This window comes from Chelon labrosus (genome assembly GCF_963514085.1).
Source record: "Chelon labrosus genome assembly, chromosome: 10".
In the NCBI taxonomy this organism is placed as follows: Eukaryota; Metazoa; Chordata; class Actinopteri; order Mugiliformes; family Mugilidae; genus Chelon; species Chelon labrosus.
Window position 1 is genome coordinate 14,174,986 of NC_140360.1, and position 19,241 is coordinate 14,194,226.

At 43.2% G+C, this 19,241-nt stretch overlaps 2 protein-coding genes across 3 annotated transcripts in view; one reads left to right on the forward strand and one right to left on the reverse strand.

Moving 5' to 3' along the window:
- cacna2d3a (calcium channel, voltage-dependent, alpha 2/delta subunit 3a) overlaps positions 1-19,241 on the forward strand; it is a gene marked incomplete at its 5' end in the record, with an annotated part of 116,481 nt that overhangs the window by 90,992 nt on the left and 6,248 nt on the right. The window contains 7 exons of the mRNA XM_084552580.1: positions 11,707-11,768; positions 12,253-12,297; positions 12,402-12,464; positions 14,164-14,234; positions 16,196-16,271; positions 16,372-16,424; positions 17,268-17,323. Of these exons, the coding sequence (XP_084408706.1) occupies positions 11,707-11,768; positions 12,253-12,297; positions 12,402-12,464; positions 14,164-14,234; positions 16,196-16,271; positions 16,372-16,424; positions 17,268-17,323 (426 nt within the window). The remainder of the gene's footprint in view (positions 1-11,706; positions 11,769-12,252; positions 12,298-12,401; positions 12,465-14,163; positions 14,235-16,195; positions 16,272-16,371; positions 16,425-17,267; positions 17,324-19,241) is intronic.
- Positions 1,718-7,349, reverse strand: lrtm1 (leucine rich repeats and transmembrane domains 1). 2 transcript variants are annotated; one of them, XM_084552686.1, is made up of 4 exons: positions 6,972-7,349; positions 4,820-5,204; positions 4,493-4,698; positions 1,718-3,210 (listed from the first exon to the last, which is right to left on the reverse strand). In XM_084552686.1, exons 1-4 carry the CDS (start codon positions 6,985-6,987, stop codon positions 2,639-2,641), a joined length of 1,179 nt encoding a protein of 392 aa, XP_084408812.1. In that variant the 5' UTR covers positions 6,988-7,349; the 3' UTR covers positions 1,718-2,638. The 2 variants fall into 2 exon arrangements, with proteins under 2 accessions (XP_084408812.1, XP_084408811.1); XM_084552685.1 differs by lacking the exon at positions 6,972-7,349 and having other exon boundaries at positions 4,820-5,602.

Here is a 19,241-nt window from a genome sequence, read left to right on the forward strand (position 1 = left end):
CTGTTCAGAACCTGGCATTTACAGAGGCCCTTTTGTTCCAGTAGGAGCCGATTTACGGTATCAATGATCACGCTTATCGGATTGGGGGATGTGTGTAATGATGACTTTATATAAGCGAGTCAGATGGGAGGAGAGATGTAGGCTAGAATGCAAATTCAGCGTAGGCCGGTTGGGGCCAGTTTTCACTGCCCTGCGCTCCACTGAGCTGCAGACTTGTGAATACGCTAATACGCTAACTTAACAGGACAGGCTGATGACATCACACACCACGGGCGCTGCAGACATCGCTTGAGTCACAACGCCGCTGTGTGCGCACACGCACGCCTGCGTCTGTTTGTGTCCGTGTTTGTGGTCACATCCGGAGTCCACGTGCAGCGAGTCTGCTGCCATAACGAACGCGGAGCCATGAAAGTCAGGTCAGGCGTTAAGACCAAAGGCATCTGTGTACATTCATGGGCCTCAACACTACACTGAGTAAGCTAAACATTACTTGATGACGGCTAATTATGGATGGATGATAATGGATGCTCGTGATGTACGCAGATACTAAATGTTTTATGTAATCTGAAAAATATCCTCTCAGTGACATTTTGAAGATGATTAATTCAAAGACAAAATTCTGATTGGTAAATCCACTGATAATTGCATTACAGAGTATCACCAATAGTGGTACCAGTGAGCTAAGAGTCAAACATATCTTTCACAAGTTGCAAATTACGACGTAATAGCAAATATATAGCAGAGTATTCTTATTTAAATAGAATGTTTGGCCTAATGATTAGACTCATCTTGAAAACTAAATAAAAAAAAAATGTGTCAGCCAGCAGCACATTCAACTAAGAGAGCTAAAATATGTAATCTAATAACCAGCAATTTCAAGATAGGGGCTAATGCTATCTGCACCCGAGAACGTATGGCTACAGTAATGTGGAAAATGTATTATTTTGTTCTGCTGACATTACAGCATTAGAGCACCCTTTACTTAACTCCCACCAGCTTGCACATACACACACAGATCTGGACTCCGGGGTGCACACACACATCATCGAGAGCATCAATGCACTGTGCATCTTCTCGAATGGCCTCTTGAGACTTGTTCCTAATGCAAGTCAATCCCCATAGACTTTCATGTTAAAATTCCCAATTTTACTGCCGAAATAAACATGGTCAGCCCCCAAGCAGATGAAATAAACCACTTAAATTAACTTGATATACTTAATACTTGGTATAAATGAAATTATATCAAGGCTTGAAGTAAGGGTGAAGCGTCTTTAGGTGACAGGTGGGTGAGAGTCAGGCGAAGGCCACATCCAGCTTCAAAATTGCTTGCCACTAATACTATTTGTCGCATCGTTTTAATTTTATTAGCTAGCTCTCTGACACGAGTGACATATTATGACCTTCAAAAAAACAAGGTCGCAGTTGAGATGTAGCCCTGCTTTCTTTTTTGATAATGACTGTTTCTCTGACTGCGGGGGAAAAAACTGCTGGAATGAACTTGACGGCTAGTGGCTAGCTGATCTGATGACTGATTGAGATCCTTATTTTTAAGGATACTTTTAATTATCCATTAAGAGTGAAATTATAAATTTGATCTTTAGCGCCCCTCTTAGGGGAGCTCAGACCCCATGGCTTTAAAGATAGGTTACCCTTTTATGGATTCCTCTCAGATTAATTGCCAGTATACATGCAGTGAACAGGTCAAATGTTTCCTTTTATTTTATGTAATACATATTGAAAGACATGACTACCGTTATGTAATCAGCATTGACTCACTAACAAACAAAACTACACTGACCTCAAAAACTCTTGTTCTAAAAGTTTGTGTGTGTGTGTGTGTGTCGGTGTGACTGTGTGCGGCGGGATGACAACACACACTCATGAACCCACAGAGTCGTAGAAAAATGCCCGAGCCCAGGTTTTGTTGTTTTCATTTTAGTTTGTTTCATTATTGCTTCAACGAATTTCCCATTTTCACGGAGTGGTCAGAAAAATATCCTTTAGGAGAACGCATTTCCTCCTCAGAACGGTTTCACGATGTTAGGCACAGGCGCTTAAGATGAGCATGTGCATACAGTGTACATCTCCACACGCATTCTCCAGCACAAATGAAAGTCTGACACACAAAAAAAAATCAGTCTTGCTCTCAGACGCTCACATCAATGATACAAACAACTTAAGGACAGCAGCTGCCTACTAGGAGTTTTCAATATTACGTCAAAAACAGACTCAAAGTTATGAACAACAATGAAAAGACAACCAGATTCTAAAATCCACTTTTATAAATACCAGAACTTTACTATTATATCTACAAGTACACAGTTATAAATATAGAGCAATTTGTTCCTATCTGTGATATGCATTTCTCAAACTGAAATTTATATCTTTGAATTCTTTGGCCTGCCCCTCAAACCCGCATACAATAGAAGATACTCTCCTCATCAGTGCATAGTCAAATACCTGTGGAATTTAGCTACCCAAGTCTCAGAAATGAGGTGAACACACACAGAAATAAGTCATCCCTCCTCTCTCTTCCTCTCACCAACACACATGCACAAGCACACACATGGCATCCAGAGACGATTAGGTTAAAGGGTTGAGGCCCAGGTTTTCAGTTCGGGGTTAATGTTGTCGTCTCCTAGGCGATGGCGTTCTCCAGTGGTTCCTTCTCGTCTGCTGTGGCGTGATCCGCCCCCTGCGCTGCTGCCAGCTCCTCGTTCTTCTTTAACTCTCGCTGGTACTTGGCCATGATCGCAGCGTAGGCACATCCGTACACTGCCGCTGCCAGCATCATCAGACACACGATCCCACACACCACGCCGGTGATGATCACGGTGGCGATAGCGTGGCGCAAGTTGACAGGCCGCGGCCTCTGCTTAGTTTCGCACTCCGTCATGCCCCCTCCTCCTCCACCTCCTCCTGCTCCTCCTCCTCCTCCTCCTCCTCCTCCTCCTCCTCCTGCTCCCCCACCACCACCAAAGCCCTCCCCCATTGCCATGGGGATGTGGAGAGTGTGGCTCGAGGGATGAGCATGGTTGCCATGGGTGTGGCCTCGCAGTAGCCTCTCAGACTCCAGGTGGTGTATGTTGGCAAACAGGTAATGGTAGCTTGTAGTCATACAGGCATGGAAGAGCTGGTAAGGGACTTTCTGAAGGTCTCTATCCCTCATTTCTTCTGGCTGGGAGCAGATCACGTCATCCACAACTCCACCTTGGGATCAGAAAGGAAGGAATAGGGAGGAATGGATCATTGTCACGGATGTCATTATAAGATGCTAATTAGTCGTTTCCTTTTAGACGGCTTACTACAGAGGAAACCCCAATTATTATCATCATAGCTGGGTCTAAACGAGCCCATTACTTTATATTTTTTTTTGTTAAATCTAGAGCGTAATAGCTCACTCTAAGGGGCAGCATTAGAAAGCGAGATATGATTAACTGCTCGAACGGCGTCTCAGTCGGATCATTGGAGATGAACGAGTCTAGGAGAAAGCACTGAGTTAGGACTTCATCAGCTGCCCTCCATGTGCCCCATAAATCTCTTTGTTTTTCCATCTCTCTGTGTTCCTGCCGAGCGTCGAGCACGCTCTGTCACACACTTTTCTTCCTGCCTGCGTGATTAACCACTGGCTTTCTATTAAGTATACACTCTCGGATCTTCCATTGTTCCGTTTTGCGGTAATTAGAATTTGCAGCCTCTGAGACGAAAGCTATGTCAGGGTCGCACAGGCATGTAGGCGGGCCAGGGGACTCTACGCAAGACGAGCTTTCATTGTACAGTGGTAATTTTGTTATCTAATGCATGCTGGGTGCAGTCTAGCGTGGAAAACAAAACGTTTAATCGCCCATAGACTCCTATCGGTTGCGGTAAAGACCACCACCGAGAACTGCTGCACAGAGTGTTAAGCAGATTCTTATTCATGCATGAACCAATAGTCACAATAAAGATTCATGACTAAATGTAGACTGTTGTAATATAATCTAGTATAGCTGTAGTTCAATGCTTGTGGTTTCTTACCTAAAGACAGTCCTGACCAAATAAACATTTAGCATAAAAAGTAACATCTCTGTACCCTCCACAACTACGCACTGACTTTTAGCCAGGTCTTAAATACTGTGTCAGACTCTCCAGTGACAAGTTTATAAACAGATAATCCATTTCGAGGTCAGTCTGCTTTTAATCTCTAAAAGAGGCTCTCATTTTATCACAAAGTATGGTCTTTTTTACTTTACCTATTTTAGGATATTTGGTTGTGCTAAAGGGCAGCTTTACCCATGACTTGAGCGCTTAGGGTTCATATTGCATCAGTAGAAACGTCCTGCAGCAGCCCAGTCCCTGGATCTCAGCTTGCCATATCTGTCTATCTCAGCTGCAACTATCCTATAACGCCAAAACTCAACAGTATCATCTCCATTTAATACTATTCCCAAAATCCCTTATGAATGAAGAATGCTCCATTTCCGTCACTGCCTAGAGCTTCCAGTGGTCTAACCTTTAAATAGGTAGGTCTCCAGCCAGAGCTTGAGGCCTATAAGCTGGCAGTCACACCTCCAGAGGTTGCCTCGTAGTGTGAGGCTGTCCAGGTGGGTCAGGGACTCCAACAGGGAGCGGTCCAATCGCGTTAGTCTGTTGTGCGCTAACCCCAAGTGGCTGAGGTTCCTCAAACTATCTCCCATGGCTCCCGGCAATCCCCACAAGCTGGCAGAAGGGGGGCATGGAAAAAGAAATGAGATATGGTTCAGTGACCAACATGGCATCAAATGTACGCTTGACACAGGCTACATAACAAATTTGATCTTTTCCAGTGTCGAGCCTTAACCTGTTATGTGAGAGGTCGAGGTGTGAAAGCGAGCGGATCGGTCCAAGCAACCGCTTGTCAAGCTCTCTCAGGCTGTTGTAGGCTAGGCTGAGGCGCTGCAGCGTCCTCAGACCGAGCAGAGCAGTGGGTGAAATAGATGTTATGGAGTTATTGGATAGGTCGATAATGCGGACGAGGGGTATTTCCCTGAAAGCCATTGATCCCAGCCCCCTGATACGATTATCTTGTAGGTACAGTTCTTGGGTGTCTGGATGCAGTCGTCGAGGAATGTCATAGAGGCCTCGGCCTCGGCAGTCTACTACTTTGGTGTTGCTGTTGCAGCTACACTCTTTTGGACAGGCATGTGACAAAGACAAGGGGTAGAGCAGAGCACACACCAGTATCACTGCGGAGACACAGGGACATAATATTGGGTTAGACATTTAAGAGTATATGTTTGCAGCACATGAAAAATGAAGCGATATGTTTGAAAGTTTAAAGCTTATATTTCCAAGCTTGGTATCTTTGCACTACTGTTATATTATTGCATAGATTCACACCAAAGCTGTAAACTGCCATGGACACCTTCATAGGAGTGAATAAATCCTGAAAGGAGACATTTCTTGAGAAGAAATCTGGTAATATAATATAATCTTTAGCTCACTTTGTTTGTTACTGACATAACTTTGTTCTTGTTCTAATAAGCTAGAAAGTAAACTTCTTACTAATATGCCAACTCCCACCTCCCACCCCCTTAGACAGTGGCCCTGAGTGACTTCGCCGAGGCCTCATAACCCCTCACCCACACACAAATCCATACACAGCACATATTGGGTGTCTGATTCCCTTTGAGATGACTTCACATGTCCATTCCTTCTGGAACATTACGACAGTATTTATAGCATCGGCTTGACTAGCTCGAGGCTCATTGAAATGAAGCTCTAACCCAAGCCTGTGACTGCAGCTAGCTCAGAAGGTGCAGCCATACACTGGATTGTGCTGTTTCCATACAAGAGCTAAAATGTTCTTCTTCTGAACAATTGCACTGCACATTTTCATAGCTGGGAGTATTGAATTATATTGTTTTTCTCTGTCTCTTCCCTCTAAACCAGGCAGCATGTCACGAGGCATGCCTTAGTCTCATAACATCCTGATACGTCTTTCCAGAAACAAATAGTGCAGCTAATAACAGGTGATAATCAACCAGCCCCTGAGGAATGTTAATGTGAGTTGGACTGCGAAATTCGTTGTGCGTGAAACTCAACACACAACACTTAACTTGCACAACTGGCATTTAGCATTCAGCACTTAACAAAAGTTTGTGAGAAATACTAAAGTCTTTGCCTTAATGCTTCCATATTCACTGAATAAATATAGTGTAAAACGCAGTCTCCAATCACCAGTTGTTTCCTTCATTAGCAGGTGGACTTCTTGCAGTGTATCATCATTTACAGATCCAGGCGCAGCCGCTCCCAAGTCTTATCTCAGGTGTCGGTTTGGTACAGTGGCTCTTGGCAGTTTTGCTGTTAAGATATTATCTTACGTGCTCCAAAAAAAAAACACACAAAAAAAACAACAACAACAACAAGCATAGCAGCTCGGATTTAGCACGCCGCGGCGCAAAGCCCTGTGTTAATTGCATACTTGTTAGTGAAATTAGCGTGTGCATGCAAGGATGCGTCCAATCACATACATGTGTGCATTTGCTCGGAAACGTGCTCATAAACATACAATGCACACACAGAAACACATAAACAGCGCGTCAGCTCAGTGGAGCGTTGTAACAGCAGCTCTGGAATGAGGTCAACACCGGAGAATGGCTCTTTGCTTTGATGTGTCCCTCCAGTCCAAAGTACACACAAAGAAGTTTGCAATGACATGCACACACACGCACACACACAAACCTCAGCAAGTACCACTTTAAATCATGTCAGTTGCAACAGGGGGAAAAAAAAAAAACATGCATATGTACATCTGATAAATAAACATGTCATTTTGCTTGTTTTAATGTGAGAGCTGCAAAGTATTTTTATGATCCCTCAGTTACACAACAGTTTGCACAACCTACTAGTATTGACATCTGATATCAGTCTGCCTTGCCATGCACACACACACACACACACACACACATTCACGCGCCCAAATGCATTCTTCCCACTGATGGAGCTCCTACCTCTCATATCTGCCATTCTTCTTGCATTTAGTGTTCTCTCAGCTCCCTTTTTTGGATTGTAGTGGCTGTCACCGGTTGATGATCCATTAGCCCTCAGCAAGGCTGAGATTAGCTCGTCCTGACTCTCATCTGTGCTGGCGGATATGGTCAAAAGGTGGAGAGGACCTGATCAGCAGCAGAAACCTGTGTTGCCCTCTGGATCCCCAGCACTGCCTGCGAGGGCATGAAACTCCATCAGAGCGGGCAGATCAGAGCGCAGCGCTCACTGCCAGCCTGCCAGCCTGGGAATCTCTGGAGTTAGGAAGCGCTGCCTCTCTCTCTCTCCCTCTCTCTCTCTCTCTCTCTCTCTCTCTCTCTCTCTCTCTCTCGCTCTCTCTCTCTCTCTCTGTCTCTCTCTCTAGCTTTTTATCTTTCTCCCTGTTGATCTCTCACTGTCTCTCAACCTCTTGCTCTGTTTCATTTTCTGCGTTCTATTCCTGCAGCTCTTCCCCCGTCTAAATTTCTGCTGCTCCACTGCTGAAACCAGATCAACACCCCGTCCTCCCCTGTCTCTTTCCCTCGTTGTTTTGCTCACTCGCTCCCCCTGTCCCCAGTTGCATTGGTGTGTGTGATGGTGTGTCATCTCCCAGTGGACAGCTGTGCCTCTTAAATCAGAGCGCGGCCACGTTCACTGGCATTCACGTTCCCTCCTTTTGCTCTGGCAAGGAGCGAACGGGGGGACAAAATTAGAGCTGGGTTGCAGTGTGCGGTCTACGCAAACGCTTTGACACACGGTGAACATTGTCAGAGGATGCCCGTTGCTTTGGCATGCTCCGATGATATTATGCATGAGCCGTGGGCAGAAGGGCTGGCAGAACACGCCCCCAGCACAGCAACACAGAACGCATGAATGCACACACACACACACACACACACACACACACACACACACACATACACACACAGTAGGATATTAAGCTGTTGCAGTAAATTTACATGGATGTTTTTTCTTTTTTGTATGTAAATGGATTGACTGTTAAGCTCATGGGTCGCTTGAAGGAGATGCATAAAAAAAAAAATGGACAAAGGAAGAGATTAATGAGTGAATCATTTTGAACGATGAATATGTTTACGCTTGCAAGCTGACCTTGGCTTGCACTGCCCTCCCTGGTATCTGCCCTCCCGTCCATCCATGTTTAAATCCTTTCTTCTGCTAAAGGGCATGACAATTATTTTCATTTTGTCAAACGCAGCATCAACTGAAGTCTGTCTGTGTCACCTGTTTTTATTCAAACAAATAGCTGCGCTGATTGGCTGAAAGTATCAGCTTTGAGCAATTTACGCATCAGTGATGCCTTTAAAAAAAAAAAAAAAAAACGCATGTACAGATGCATGCGCCTGCACACACACACGCACGCACTCCTCCACACACACATGCTGATTTGAGTACCAAATACGTCCTCAAACGTGTGATGACACCTTTGTATTTGCTAAAAGCCCATATGGTTGATGTGGCCGGGCAGTCTGTTGTGTTTGTGCTGCGACGTCAAAATGTTCAAGTTAGAAAAAAAAAAAGAAAAGAAAAACCAGAGAGAGAGAGAAAAACATGCCCTAGAATTCCTGCTCTGAGCAGAATGCAATATATTATCGCCACGTGACTCACACATCTCCCGTGACGCGTTCAATTCATGTGGCGTTAAGGCCTTAAGGGCAAACTACAGAGATGGTTATTTGCATATGATCTTTCCAATTAAATCTTGAGGCTCGTTCAGGGGGCTGTTTGAAATGAAAGAAGCAGATGTTTAGAATATTTTTCACCAGAACTGTTTAATTGTTTTTTTTTGTTGTTTTTTTATCTGGATGGAAGAATCAATGAAGCCTCAGCTCAGATTTTTAGAATGCCATGCAGCTGACTCTCTCCGATAGATCTGCGAGTTGACACTGAAGAGTATGCTTGTCTTAGACATGTTTTTGCTGTCGCTGGAATGTAAACTGATGCATGCCCACGCTCAAAAAATAAAGGGAAACGACACATTTAGGTACTGGTACTGTACTTTCTACAGGACATGAGAACACACGCCCTCAGATCCACCCTTCCGCTGATGGACGTATACATTCGCCCCAGTCCTTATTAGCATCCCAAACATCTGTAGGCTTTAAACCGGTTGTCGTCTCTCTCTGCCTGGGTTTGCACTGATAGGAGATGGGGGTGGGGTGGATTTGGAGTGGATTTTATGTCCCTTCATCTTTGGACTCATAAACCCAGCTCAGGGCATAAATATCCCCAAGTTCTTAAATCATACCTGGGGAAATTAAATGTTCCCCCATAGTACAGAAAATTCCCAAGCATTAGTGGGACAGATTTGGGCTTTTGTTCTGAGCATACTTCCAGGTAGCAGCCAACGTCAGTGCACTTTTAACCCCTAATACCGATCTGCAGAGCTAACCCTGCACCGTTCATATTGGATTCAAGTTAACCCATATTTTCCCCTTGCTAAGCAGATATATATGCCACCCTATAAATGAATCTACTTTTTTTACAGTTTACATCCCTTATACATGAACTAGTTTGTTATCTTCAAGTTATTTGAAGTAGAGAATCCAGTGTCTTTCATTGTCTCTTTCTAATGATTTAGGTTCTTCCAGATTGTTACTGTGCGTGAGTGTGTTTCCATTGCTGCAGCCCAGCATCTTAAATTAGCCTCTCCTCTTGGGTTTTCCATGTGGGTGTAGAAATGGTGGGCTGCTGAAAGAATCTGGCAAAGCTTATGACGGGATAATCTGCACCTGTTCCTCTGGGCAAGAGCTAAAACAGGCCGCAGTAGCACCGCTGCACTTAAACATTCACACAAATGCACAATCACGCTAAAAGAAGTGTAAGCCGAAAGAACATTCCTCCCTTAAAATACGCCCATCACATGTTGGCATCCGGTGAAGCCTTCTGTGTTATGTGTTGTAACGTAAAGGTCTAACAAGGCTTTTTATTTTTATTTGGAGCCTGTCTACAGGAACTGTGGAAACAGAACTGCTCCTTTACTGAAACACTACTAGAGCGGAAAACAATGTCATTTTGCAGTTACACACATATTTCATAACTCACCCAAGCAGCTTGTTATGTTTGTATTACGAACAATCTAATACTGCAAGCTCACATGAATGGAGTCTGTTAATCACCACACACTTACCTGTAATTGGAAGATTATTTTGTTTTTTGATTACCGAAAATGATTGGTTCATTTACAATCTATCACTGGGCAGAAAGTCCAGACTCAAAGTGCGAATGGTGGTAGACCTTTTTGGGGATGGGAAAATGGATGATAAATTGTGTCTCAGTCCACCGCCCCTGTTGAAAGAGGGCTTTTCCAATTTGACATAGTTGGCTTCCTTCGCCGCTCTTTCAAACCAACCCGACCACTTGTTTAGAAATGAAGAAGCTCGTTGGATGAGGGGCAAAACGTCTTTAGGAAAACCCCCAAAAAAGTCCAGCTGCCTTTGATTTAGCTTTGGTTTTGGACCCTCAATGGTCTGGATGAACAGACACACAACTATTATGCTGTAGTATATGGAGTATAATGGAGTCAAGATCAAATCAACAAATGGAACAGAATAAGAATAATTAAGCCTCAGCTTATTATTCTAATCAAGTTCAAGGTATCTGAAAAACATGCTATATATATACTTCCACTGCTGATGCTACCCTTTAAAATTACATGTATCACACACTTAGCATTTCCCATCCTCTACTGCAAAATAAGTTCACACAGATGAAGCAAAGATGACTAAATATAGTTTGTGCTCCACTGCAATTTTCATAGTTTCCCCTGTATCTAATTATAGGCCTATATCAGCTCGATATGCTAAGTCAGCAAACGTCTACAGTGGCCAATCAATACATTGTGCGTAGTTTATTGTCCCAGCTGTTAAATCTATTCAGACGCCACATTCGCTTCCATTTAGTTTACTACCTGCATGCTCTGCATTTGGATGAAGCTCTAAAATTTGCCCCCGCAGTATGGGAGACCCCCACTGAGAAAACGCTAGGGTCCTCTGAGTCTTAGTAGCATGGGGAAGTGCATGGGAGAGTAGGACGAGAAGGAGAGGAGGGTAGTTAAAGCCCGTGGCGAATGTGTCAATCTTTCCGCGGCTAGCGCTGAGAAAGCTGACACATTTAATGTCAGTGACTGTTTTATTTTTTTGTTTTGTTCCAGTTGAGGAATTCTGGTCAGATCTGTGCATTTAGGGACCTGCTGTGATGAGGCTTATTAAAGCGAGAGCTGCTCTGTGTGTCAACTCTGGAAATGCCTGCCGAGATAACAACAGGGAGGCAGAGCGAGGAATGGGATGGATTTCATGTGGCCGCAGAGAGAGAGCTCTGGTTTAGAATCATGTGAAATTTTGAATGTGGTTTGCGGCGTGTGCACACACATGTGCGCAAATAGCTCTGTATATTATGTAGACACACTCACACAGGCATTCAACCTCCCAGAAAAATAACCACATGTATGATGCAGTGTGTACTTGCCCTTTTGGCCTGTTTAGTCCGCCAGGGATTTGCTCCATTGGAACTGTTTGTGTCTTTGTCCTCTTGCAGGATTAATGAATGATGTACTTTGACTCTGTATGTGTATTAATACTCTTGTTTGCCCGGAGAAAGACTTCAGATGTAATAAAGATCACAGTGCACTTGCATGTCCACATACAGATCACACATGACTTGTTGCTACATCTCAGTGATTTCACTGCGTCTCTCTTTCAGCTGTCGGCATCCAGATGAAACTGGATTTCTTTCAGAAGAAATTCTGGACAGCGAGCAGACAGGTACGCATGCATGCAACACACACCCTGCATCTTTTCACATTTATAATACAAATAAACTTGTAAAATAAAATACTAACTCAGAAAACTACACATCTGCTAATAAATTAAATAATTTAATAAATATATCAAATAAAAAAAATCTAATTCTGATACATAAATTGTGACTCTAATCTTACTACAACTGGCTCAGTTTTGAATTATTTCCAGGTGTATTTGCTTTTTCTGCCTGCTTTGTTTTATAAGACTCCTGTGCTTAAATTAAGCTCCATACACATAAGTATTCTTTAATAACTGAAAAAAAAAAATTCAATATTTTTTCAAGAATATATTATGAACATAAATTCGGTTGGTGATGTTCATGAAATATGTGCATTACCGTAAATTTTCATAGTGAAACCTGTTTTTCAGCTGACAGGTCAGATTTATTGTATAAAGCCTGAATATGTCACCCAAATATTATATACATATTATTTTTATGTTACAGTGTGCAGCATTAGACGGAAAATGCTCCATAAGCTGTGATGATGAGGTCAGTCAACTTTCCCTTTTCTCAGTCGGTCACACCCTCCACGGCTCTGTCACGTTGACATTTTGCAACTGCTTTAACATTTTGTTTTTTTCCCCATTTGACAGAATATTAACTGCTACCTCATTGACAACAACGGCTTCGTTCTGGTAGCAGAGGACTACACTTTGGTGAGACATGCAGACTCGAAAAAATCTCATGTAACTGTTAGAGTTAGCAATAACTGTTTCTCTGCAAGAAGAGATTTTAATCCCTGCTGTGTTTTTAGTTCCCTATCTTAGATTTTAATGGCATTGTTGTTTAGTGTGCCCTCAATAAGACATTGTGCTGCCCTAGCATATACCCTCTGCTCCGTCACCAGACAGGCTGTCACTCTGACTTTGGCTCATCTAGAAGCCAGTCCGCTGGCTGTCACTGCCCTTCTCTTCCCCTGCATGTTCTTTTCATGCGTCTCTCACTCGCCGGCTCCTGCGTTTTATTTTGTTTTAATTTGGAAGTGATGGAGCATTTAGAGCTCCACTTTTCAAGTCGTTTAATCTCATTTGTTTTGTCATTTAGTGTAAATGCCGTCGCGTGACGCGGTGATCCATCAAAATGTTGTGTTGAACGTGTGAGGGGTCTCGAGTAGATCTGTTCAAGGGAGCTAGGGGATATAGCAGGCTGTGTCATTTCAGGTCTTGTTATGTTGTTTTTTGGGGGGGGGGGGGTCACACGAGTCGGGATGCAGCCGAATGAGGTGGGATTCACTGCCTCCCAGTGTCAAGAAAATTAGGATGTGAACAGAAAAATAATTAGCATCAGTCTTAAAAATATCACATTTTTATGTAAATTTTAAATAATCTTTAAGCTTGAACATTCAAAACCTTTTTCAACAAAAGGTCAGACATTTAAAATTAAATGAAGATATATTTCAGATTCAAATTTCAGCAGCTTTGACCTCCTTTGAACAAAAGGTCAGATTTCCCTGAGTTGCGTCCGTCCTCTGAGGCAGCATTCGGGTGACAGGTGATTTTGTTCCCTTCATCGGAGGTTTGTTAATCTGTTGTAAACATGTCTGGGCCTCAGGTTTCAAGTGCGGCATTGCTGTACTTTTTCATATCGTGGCGGTGGGAAACACGGCCTCAGAGCTTATTGCACTCCAAAATTCTTTTTTGAACCCAAGCACGATGAGGCTAACCGAACGTGACCACACCGTCGGAAGGTCAATACATCAAGCTTTGTTCAGAGATAGAAAATCAACTTCACTTAGCAGACATCCTGTCGGGAGAAGACTGTGCAGTGTTCTCAGAGGATGGGTAGCAGCCTTTAAACCACTTCAAACGCTCAGTGCGGGCAAAGACGTACAAGAATTTCACAGTGGATGAATGGAAAGGATTATTATTTACTGATGAATCAGAGTTTATGATTTGTGGCCGTAACAGGAGGGTGTGTGAAAGGAGACGGCCGAGGAGAGAGAGAATGGATCAAACCCACAGCTAAACGTGGTGGGAATGTTCAAGTCTGGGGGTATTTTGCATAACTCCGGAGTTCCACATTTGCACCAAATCGACTCCACCCTGACCAAGGAGACGTAGCACTCCATTCTTCAGAGGCACGTTACGCCGCCTTGTTCGTATCTTCGTGCAAAACGAAAGTGCAGAGGCGTTCATCAGCAGTCACATGAACATGTGTTGGGACAAATTTTGCTGAGATTGGGTTAGGTGTTTGTTTTTGCACAAACTGTATTGACTGAGCATTGTCATATTTCACCAAAAATCTGTCATAGTAATGTTCAGATTAATAATAAAAACATTTGTTAGTCGCAGGGATTCCAGCTGGACTAACATTAAATTTTTTTTTAAACAAGATATCTTCCTTTTCTTTTCTCAGACAGGAAAATTTTTTGGTGAAGCAGAAGGAGCTGTAATGAGTAAGCTTCTGCAGATGGGCTCTTTCAAGAGGTAAGTATTTCAGACTGCATGCGTGCATCTGCGCTTGAACGCGCCAGCCCGAGCGCGCGTACGAGCGCGTGCGTATGCATGCGTCTAAACGAATGCGCATAATGTCGGGCAGGCCGCAGAATGAGAGCACGTCTCCCCTCGCGCTGACAGCTTTTGACTTTGGCCAATCGTGTAGAGCTATTCAGCGCTGAACTCCGACCTCTCACTCAGCGGAGTTCTCCATTAGGGGATTACAGCAAATCTTTTCCTGAAATGAAAGAATTAGGAGAAACTCGAAGTCACACACGCACATGCACGCACAAAGACAAACGCATATAGATGTGCGCACTGAGCTCATTGTAAAGCCGAGTCTCCTGGAAAACACCAGGAGCGGTGGGTGGTAACGTTCTGCAATTAATTTGGAAATTTAATCCAGAAACATACCTTTCCCAGTGTTGCAGAGCAGAAAAGCAGAGACAGACAGGCAGATGCAAATTCTAGTTTGAGTGTAAACCCAAAGTGGAGTGGTTTGAAATTTATGGAATCATAACGTAGTTGCAAATCTTAGCTGTAAACTTACATCGCACAGAAGCTCACGACCACATTTCCAACACTGCAGCAGGACCGTACCCAGCAGACGCTTCTGGCTTCAGGACGTGGGTGAGGAGATTTTTTGCCATGCTGTCACAGTGTATAAAAATCACCGGCGACAAGTCATCCCACTGCTGCACAAACCCCGCCTGTGTATCACAGGCATGAGCCTCGTAAGCTGACAGCAAATAGTTTACAGACCCGTCCGCGGAAACAAAGAGGCCTACAAGTGCTTTTTCGCTGAATCCTTAATGTCGGGCGACGAGGGAGTGTTTAAAATTGACGAGGACGCATGATGAATGAATAATATGACTTGTGTCGGAGAAGTATTAGCATGATGAGTAACAGAGCCTTTAGATCTTAGCGCTAATGAATCCAGCATGATGCGTCTTAACCCAGTGCCATCTGCGCAGAATTAATATGTCGACGCGCAGAAGACGTTTTAATATTGCGCCACTTAAAGTCGACACAAACTGTCAGCCGGAATCGCTTTGGTCGGCATCGAGAGTGGCGATGGAGACGAACGATCTTCAGTCACCTGGAATTATCCATCATTACCCAAACACAAAACAATAGAAAGAGAAATTTGTTGTGCTGGTGTTGATTTTGGGTCCACATTCATGCATAGTAATCAGGCATCCATGCAAAACTAGACCCACACACAGATATTACGTTGGTCTAAGTTGCTGCTAACGCCATTATGTGGCCTGGCTTAGCACTAATTGGTTCCTGGCGGTGCGTTGGAGCTGTGTGTGTCACCAGCGCTGTGATTGAGGTCTGAACACCGCCCAGGGCTGCGGATACACCGGGCCCACTCAGACATCGCACACATGCTCGGACAAACGTTCACACACAAAGCCTCGTCAAGTCAATAGGAACTTGTCCAAAGGCTATAAGAAAGAGGAACCTCTTCAATAACCTCACCGAGACAGACCTAGATCTCACACCCTCAGGGTCCGCTAAGCCCTTAAATCCTCTGATATCCCCTCCAATATCCCCAAATCATCCGCGCGCACCCACACGCGCACGCACACACACACGCACGCCCACCTTCCTACATCACTCTGAGGAACCTCTCGGGAAGCTCTCGGCTTTCATTCGCTTTCCTTTTCCCATTCTCGCCGCGTTCATCGAATGTACTGTTCGTAGGTAAAGTGTCCGTTATAGCAGAGGTGGGATCACTTCATCCTGCGCCCACACAGCAGTCTAAAAGGCCCCGCAGGCATGTAATAGTAGAGAGAATGTGTGAATCAAGGCTTATATCACCTTATCCGGGCTATATCATCCAAACATTATTAGAATTAGTCAAAATATAAAATATAAGCACTTTTTTCTTTTCTTTTTCTTGGTCTGAAGTCTTTGTCTGTCTTTTCCATCTTTTAACTCTTCAGGGTCACTCTGTATGACTACCAGGCTCTGTGTTGGGTCTTTTCAGAGAGTAGTGGCAGTGGGCACACACTGTTAGATGTAAGTATTGCATTTTTGACAGCATTTCTTAATAAACCCCAAAAAATAAAAAAAAATGTATGTTGTGGTCAATATTTTCTCTCTCCTTTTTTTTCTTTAGCCCTACTTTGCCTTCTTCTCAGCTGTGAAGTGGATCTTGACCGAGCTCGTCATGTAAGACTTCCGTGTGTCTGTGTGTTTTTTTTTAAATAGCATAAGCCCTCGCTGCTTTTGAAGACCCGCGTAGTGGCCTCTCCGGTCTGAGGTCAGCTGCGTGTCTTCGCGCACGCCATACGGCGCATCGACTGTATGTTGTTTGTTTACCACGGGCGCCTCCGTACGCATGTTGACGTGATCCTCGGTGATCATGAGCAGTAATGGCTACCTGATGTTTCCTGTAGCGGGGGTATTCCTGTGATGCCACACTGTGGTTGCGGATCTTCCTGGGTGGTCTGTTGTCGGCACGGTGCATCATGGGAGGACTGAGTTGTCAGTGCTAATTTGACCATTTGTCACCGAGACGACTTTGCGAATATTTTTGGCTGCCTCGTTTTCTGTTAGCGTTGCACTCTGTGTAGGAAGACAACGAGTGGTACCTTGACTTTGTTTAATACAATTTACTCAAAGGCATGTAGTGAATATACAGTCATTTAGAAAAAAAGTCTTTATTATCTAATAATATACCATAATATGTGCTTTCTTCGCCAAAGTGTTATTAGTTCACTCATGTTAAGTAAGTTAACCTATTGAAAGTATTTATTCAGTGACTGATTAGCATGGAAACAGTCAGATTGGTTCTCACAGCTAAAAAAATACATTCACACAAGATGTTTATTTAGGATAAGTGGCAATGAGCAAGATTCAGATTTTTCCCTTTTAAAATCCTATTATTTATTATTTGCCAGTTTTAATCCTTCAGCAGAAACAATGGGTGCAGTGCAGAAGAGTGTTGCAGCGCGTATTACATAAGCACATGTTGAAGTGTATCCTCATGCTGGATGTCGTCTCCACATTTAGATTCCTGGTCGAGTTCAACTTGTACAGCTGGTGGTACTCTGACTTCTCCGCTAAAGGTAAGAACGCTCTCTCTTTGGGGGATGTGGTTGCTCTCCGCCTCGCTGTCTGAAGGACACTCACTTAGACACGTTACAGATGCAATGATGGCTCACGTACAAACATTTTTTCTGAAATTCCTGATAAACAATTTGTCTATTCAGACATAGTATAATAAAAAGAGATGCTCAAATCATATTTTATAGCTTAATAAATTACATTCGGCAGTTGCAAATAGGCACAGTCCTTAAATAATATAAGAAATGTCATCAGTACTCATCATTGGAAATAATAAGGATCAGTTTCAATGTACATTTGTACTTATTTGTTAATTTTAAAACCATGCCAGGTGCTTTTATTGGTATCCATTTTTTTTTAAAAATACATCTCACAAATAAAGTTGGTTAGAAACGCTTTCTTTCTTTATTTCTTGCCATGTTTTTTAGGACTCTCAGTTTTAATTTAATCTTAAAGGATGAAAGATAAGGTGAGAAGTAAATATAAAAATGAATAGCCAAGCAATTTGTTCAGCCATTAGAATAAGCGCATTGTGCCAAACAAGAACAACACACAGCCTGAAAAAACGTCTGAGACGATCTGATGTCTTGTTCTTGAACTAACCCTGTGCAGCAGAACCCCTTTTTCTTTTTATATACGGAATAAAAAAAGATGGCATTTGTCTATTTTGTATTTTTCATATACTTGTTTTCAACCCAGTCCCATTTTTGTCAGATTTTTTTCTGTTTTTTAAAAATGTATTTTTGAAAAGACAATCCAAACCCAATACTTTAGAGTTATTTTTTCCAGTTTTCCAATTAGCCAGTGTCCTCAGCCCTGACCTCATGTTTTTGCCTTCTCCCCTCCATTTCCTCTCGGCCTGAGTCAGTGTGGCCACTGGAGGAAAAAAAATATAAAAATACTGAATAAAGAGGCACAATCCAAAACCTAAAATTAAAAAAAAGAAAAGCACAAGATTACCTCAAATGACCTCACTGCTGCAGAGGTTACATGTGCGTTAGTGTGGGTCTGTACGTGCACACATTTGTATTTATTTGTGTGTCCGGAGGGGGGCTGCCCATGATGGTTTTATGATCTGTAAGGATGTGTGTCATACTATTAGCGGTGGGAGGCAATATCCGCTTTGCAAAAGGAGAGAAAGATCTTGTTCTCCTCTTCTCACTCCGTCTATCTATTTTTCTCTTCTTCTTCCTCTTTGGCTTTGTGTCTTCTCTTTCTTTTTGCTCCCATGACTGCACGCACATTCTTATATGATTACTGCCAGGCTGTGATTGCTGTGATCCCTTATACTTTATGGAGTGCTGAATACTGTTTGCCTGTCTGAAATGAAAGCCACACTGAGCGGCGTCATGTTGTAGTTTTAATTCACACCACAACTAATATGAAAATATTTTTGCATGCGAACGTGAGACAGAGGAAGGGGCATCGGCGGGAGGAACCGCAAAATTAAAGTGTATAAAATGCTTTCCTTGCACACTTTAATCCCGAATGAGGTGAAGCTGGGCATCGCTGCTCGCCAAGCAGTCGAGACAATTTCACAGCTGGCTAGCCTCAGGTCTTAGCAGCACTTTCTGTATCTTTTTACAATAGAGACACAGGCCTGTGACACATAGCTGAAACACTCCAACTTAGCAGCCCGTAACCCAATCTACGCAGCCTCTCGAGCTGAACTAATCCCAGACGTTTATACATGTAGCCTGCGTTATTCACATCCATACAGTTTATATACACCACACATACACACACACACACAATAATGCTGCTGACTCCCAGTCCTTAAACCACACCGTTCAAATCATAATCCACCATCTTCAGAAATCTGTGTCGTCAAAAACATGTAGAGCACTCTGATGAAGACGGAACATTTAAATTCTACCGTCTGTATTAAACCTGTACAGTACGTCGGCCCCTTTCTCTAAT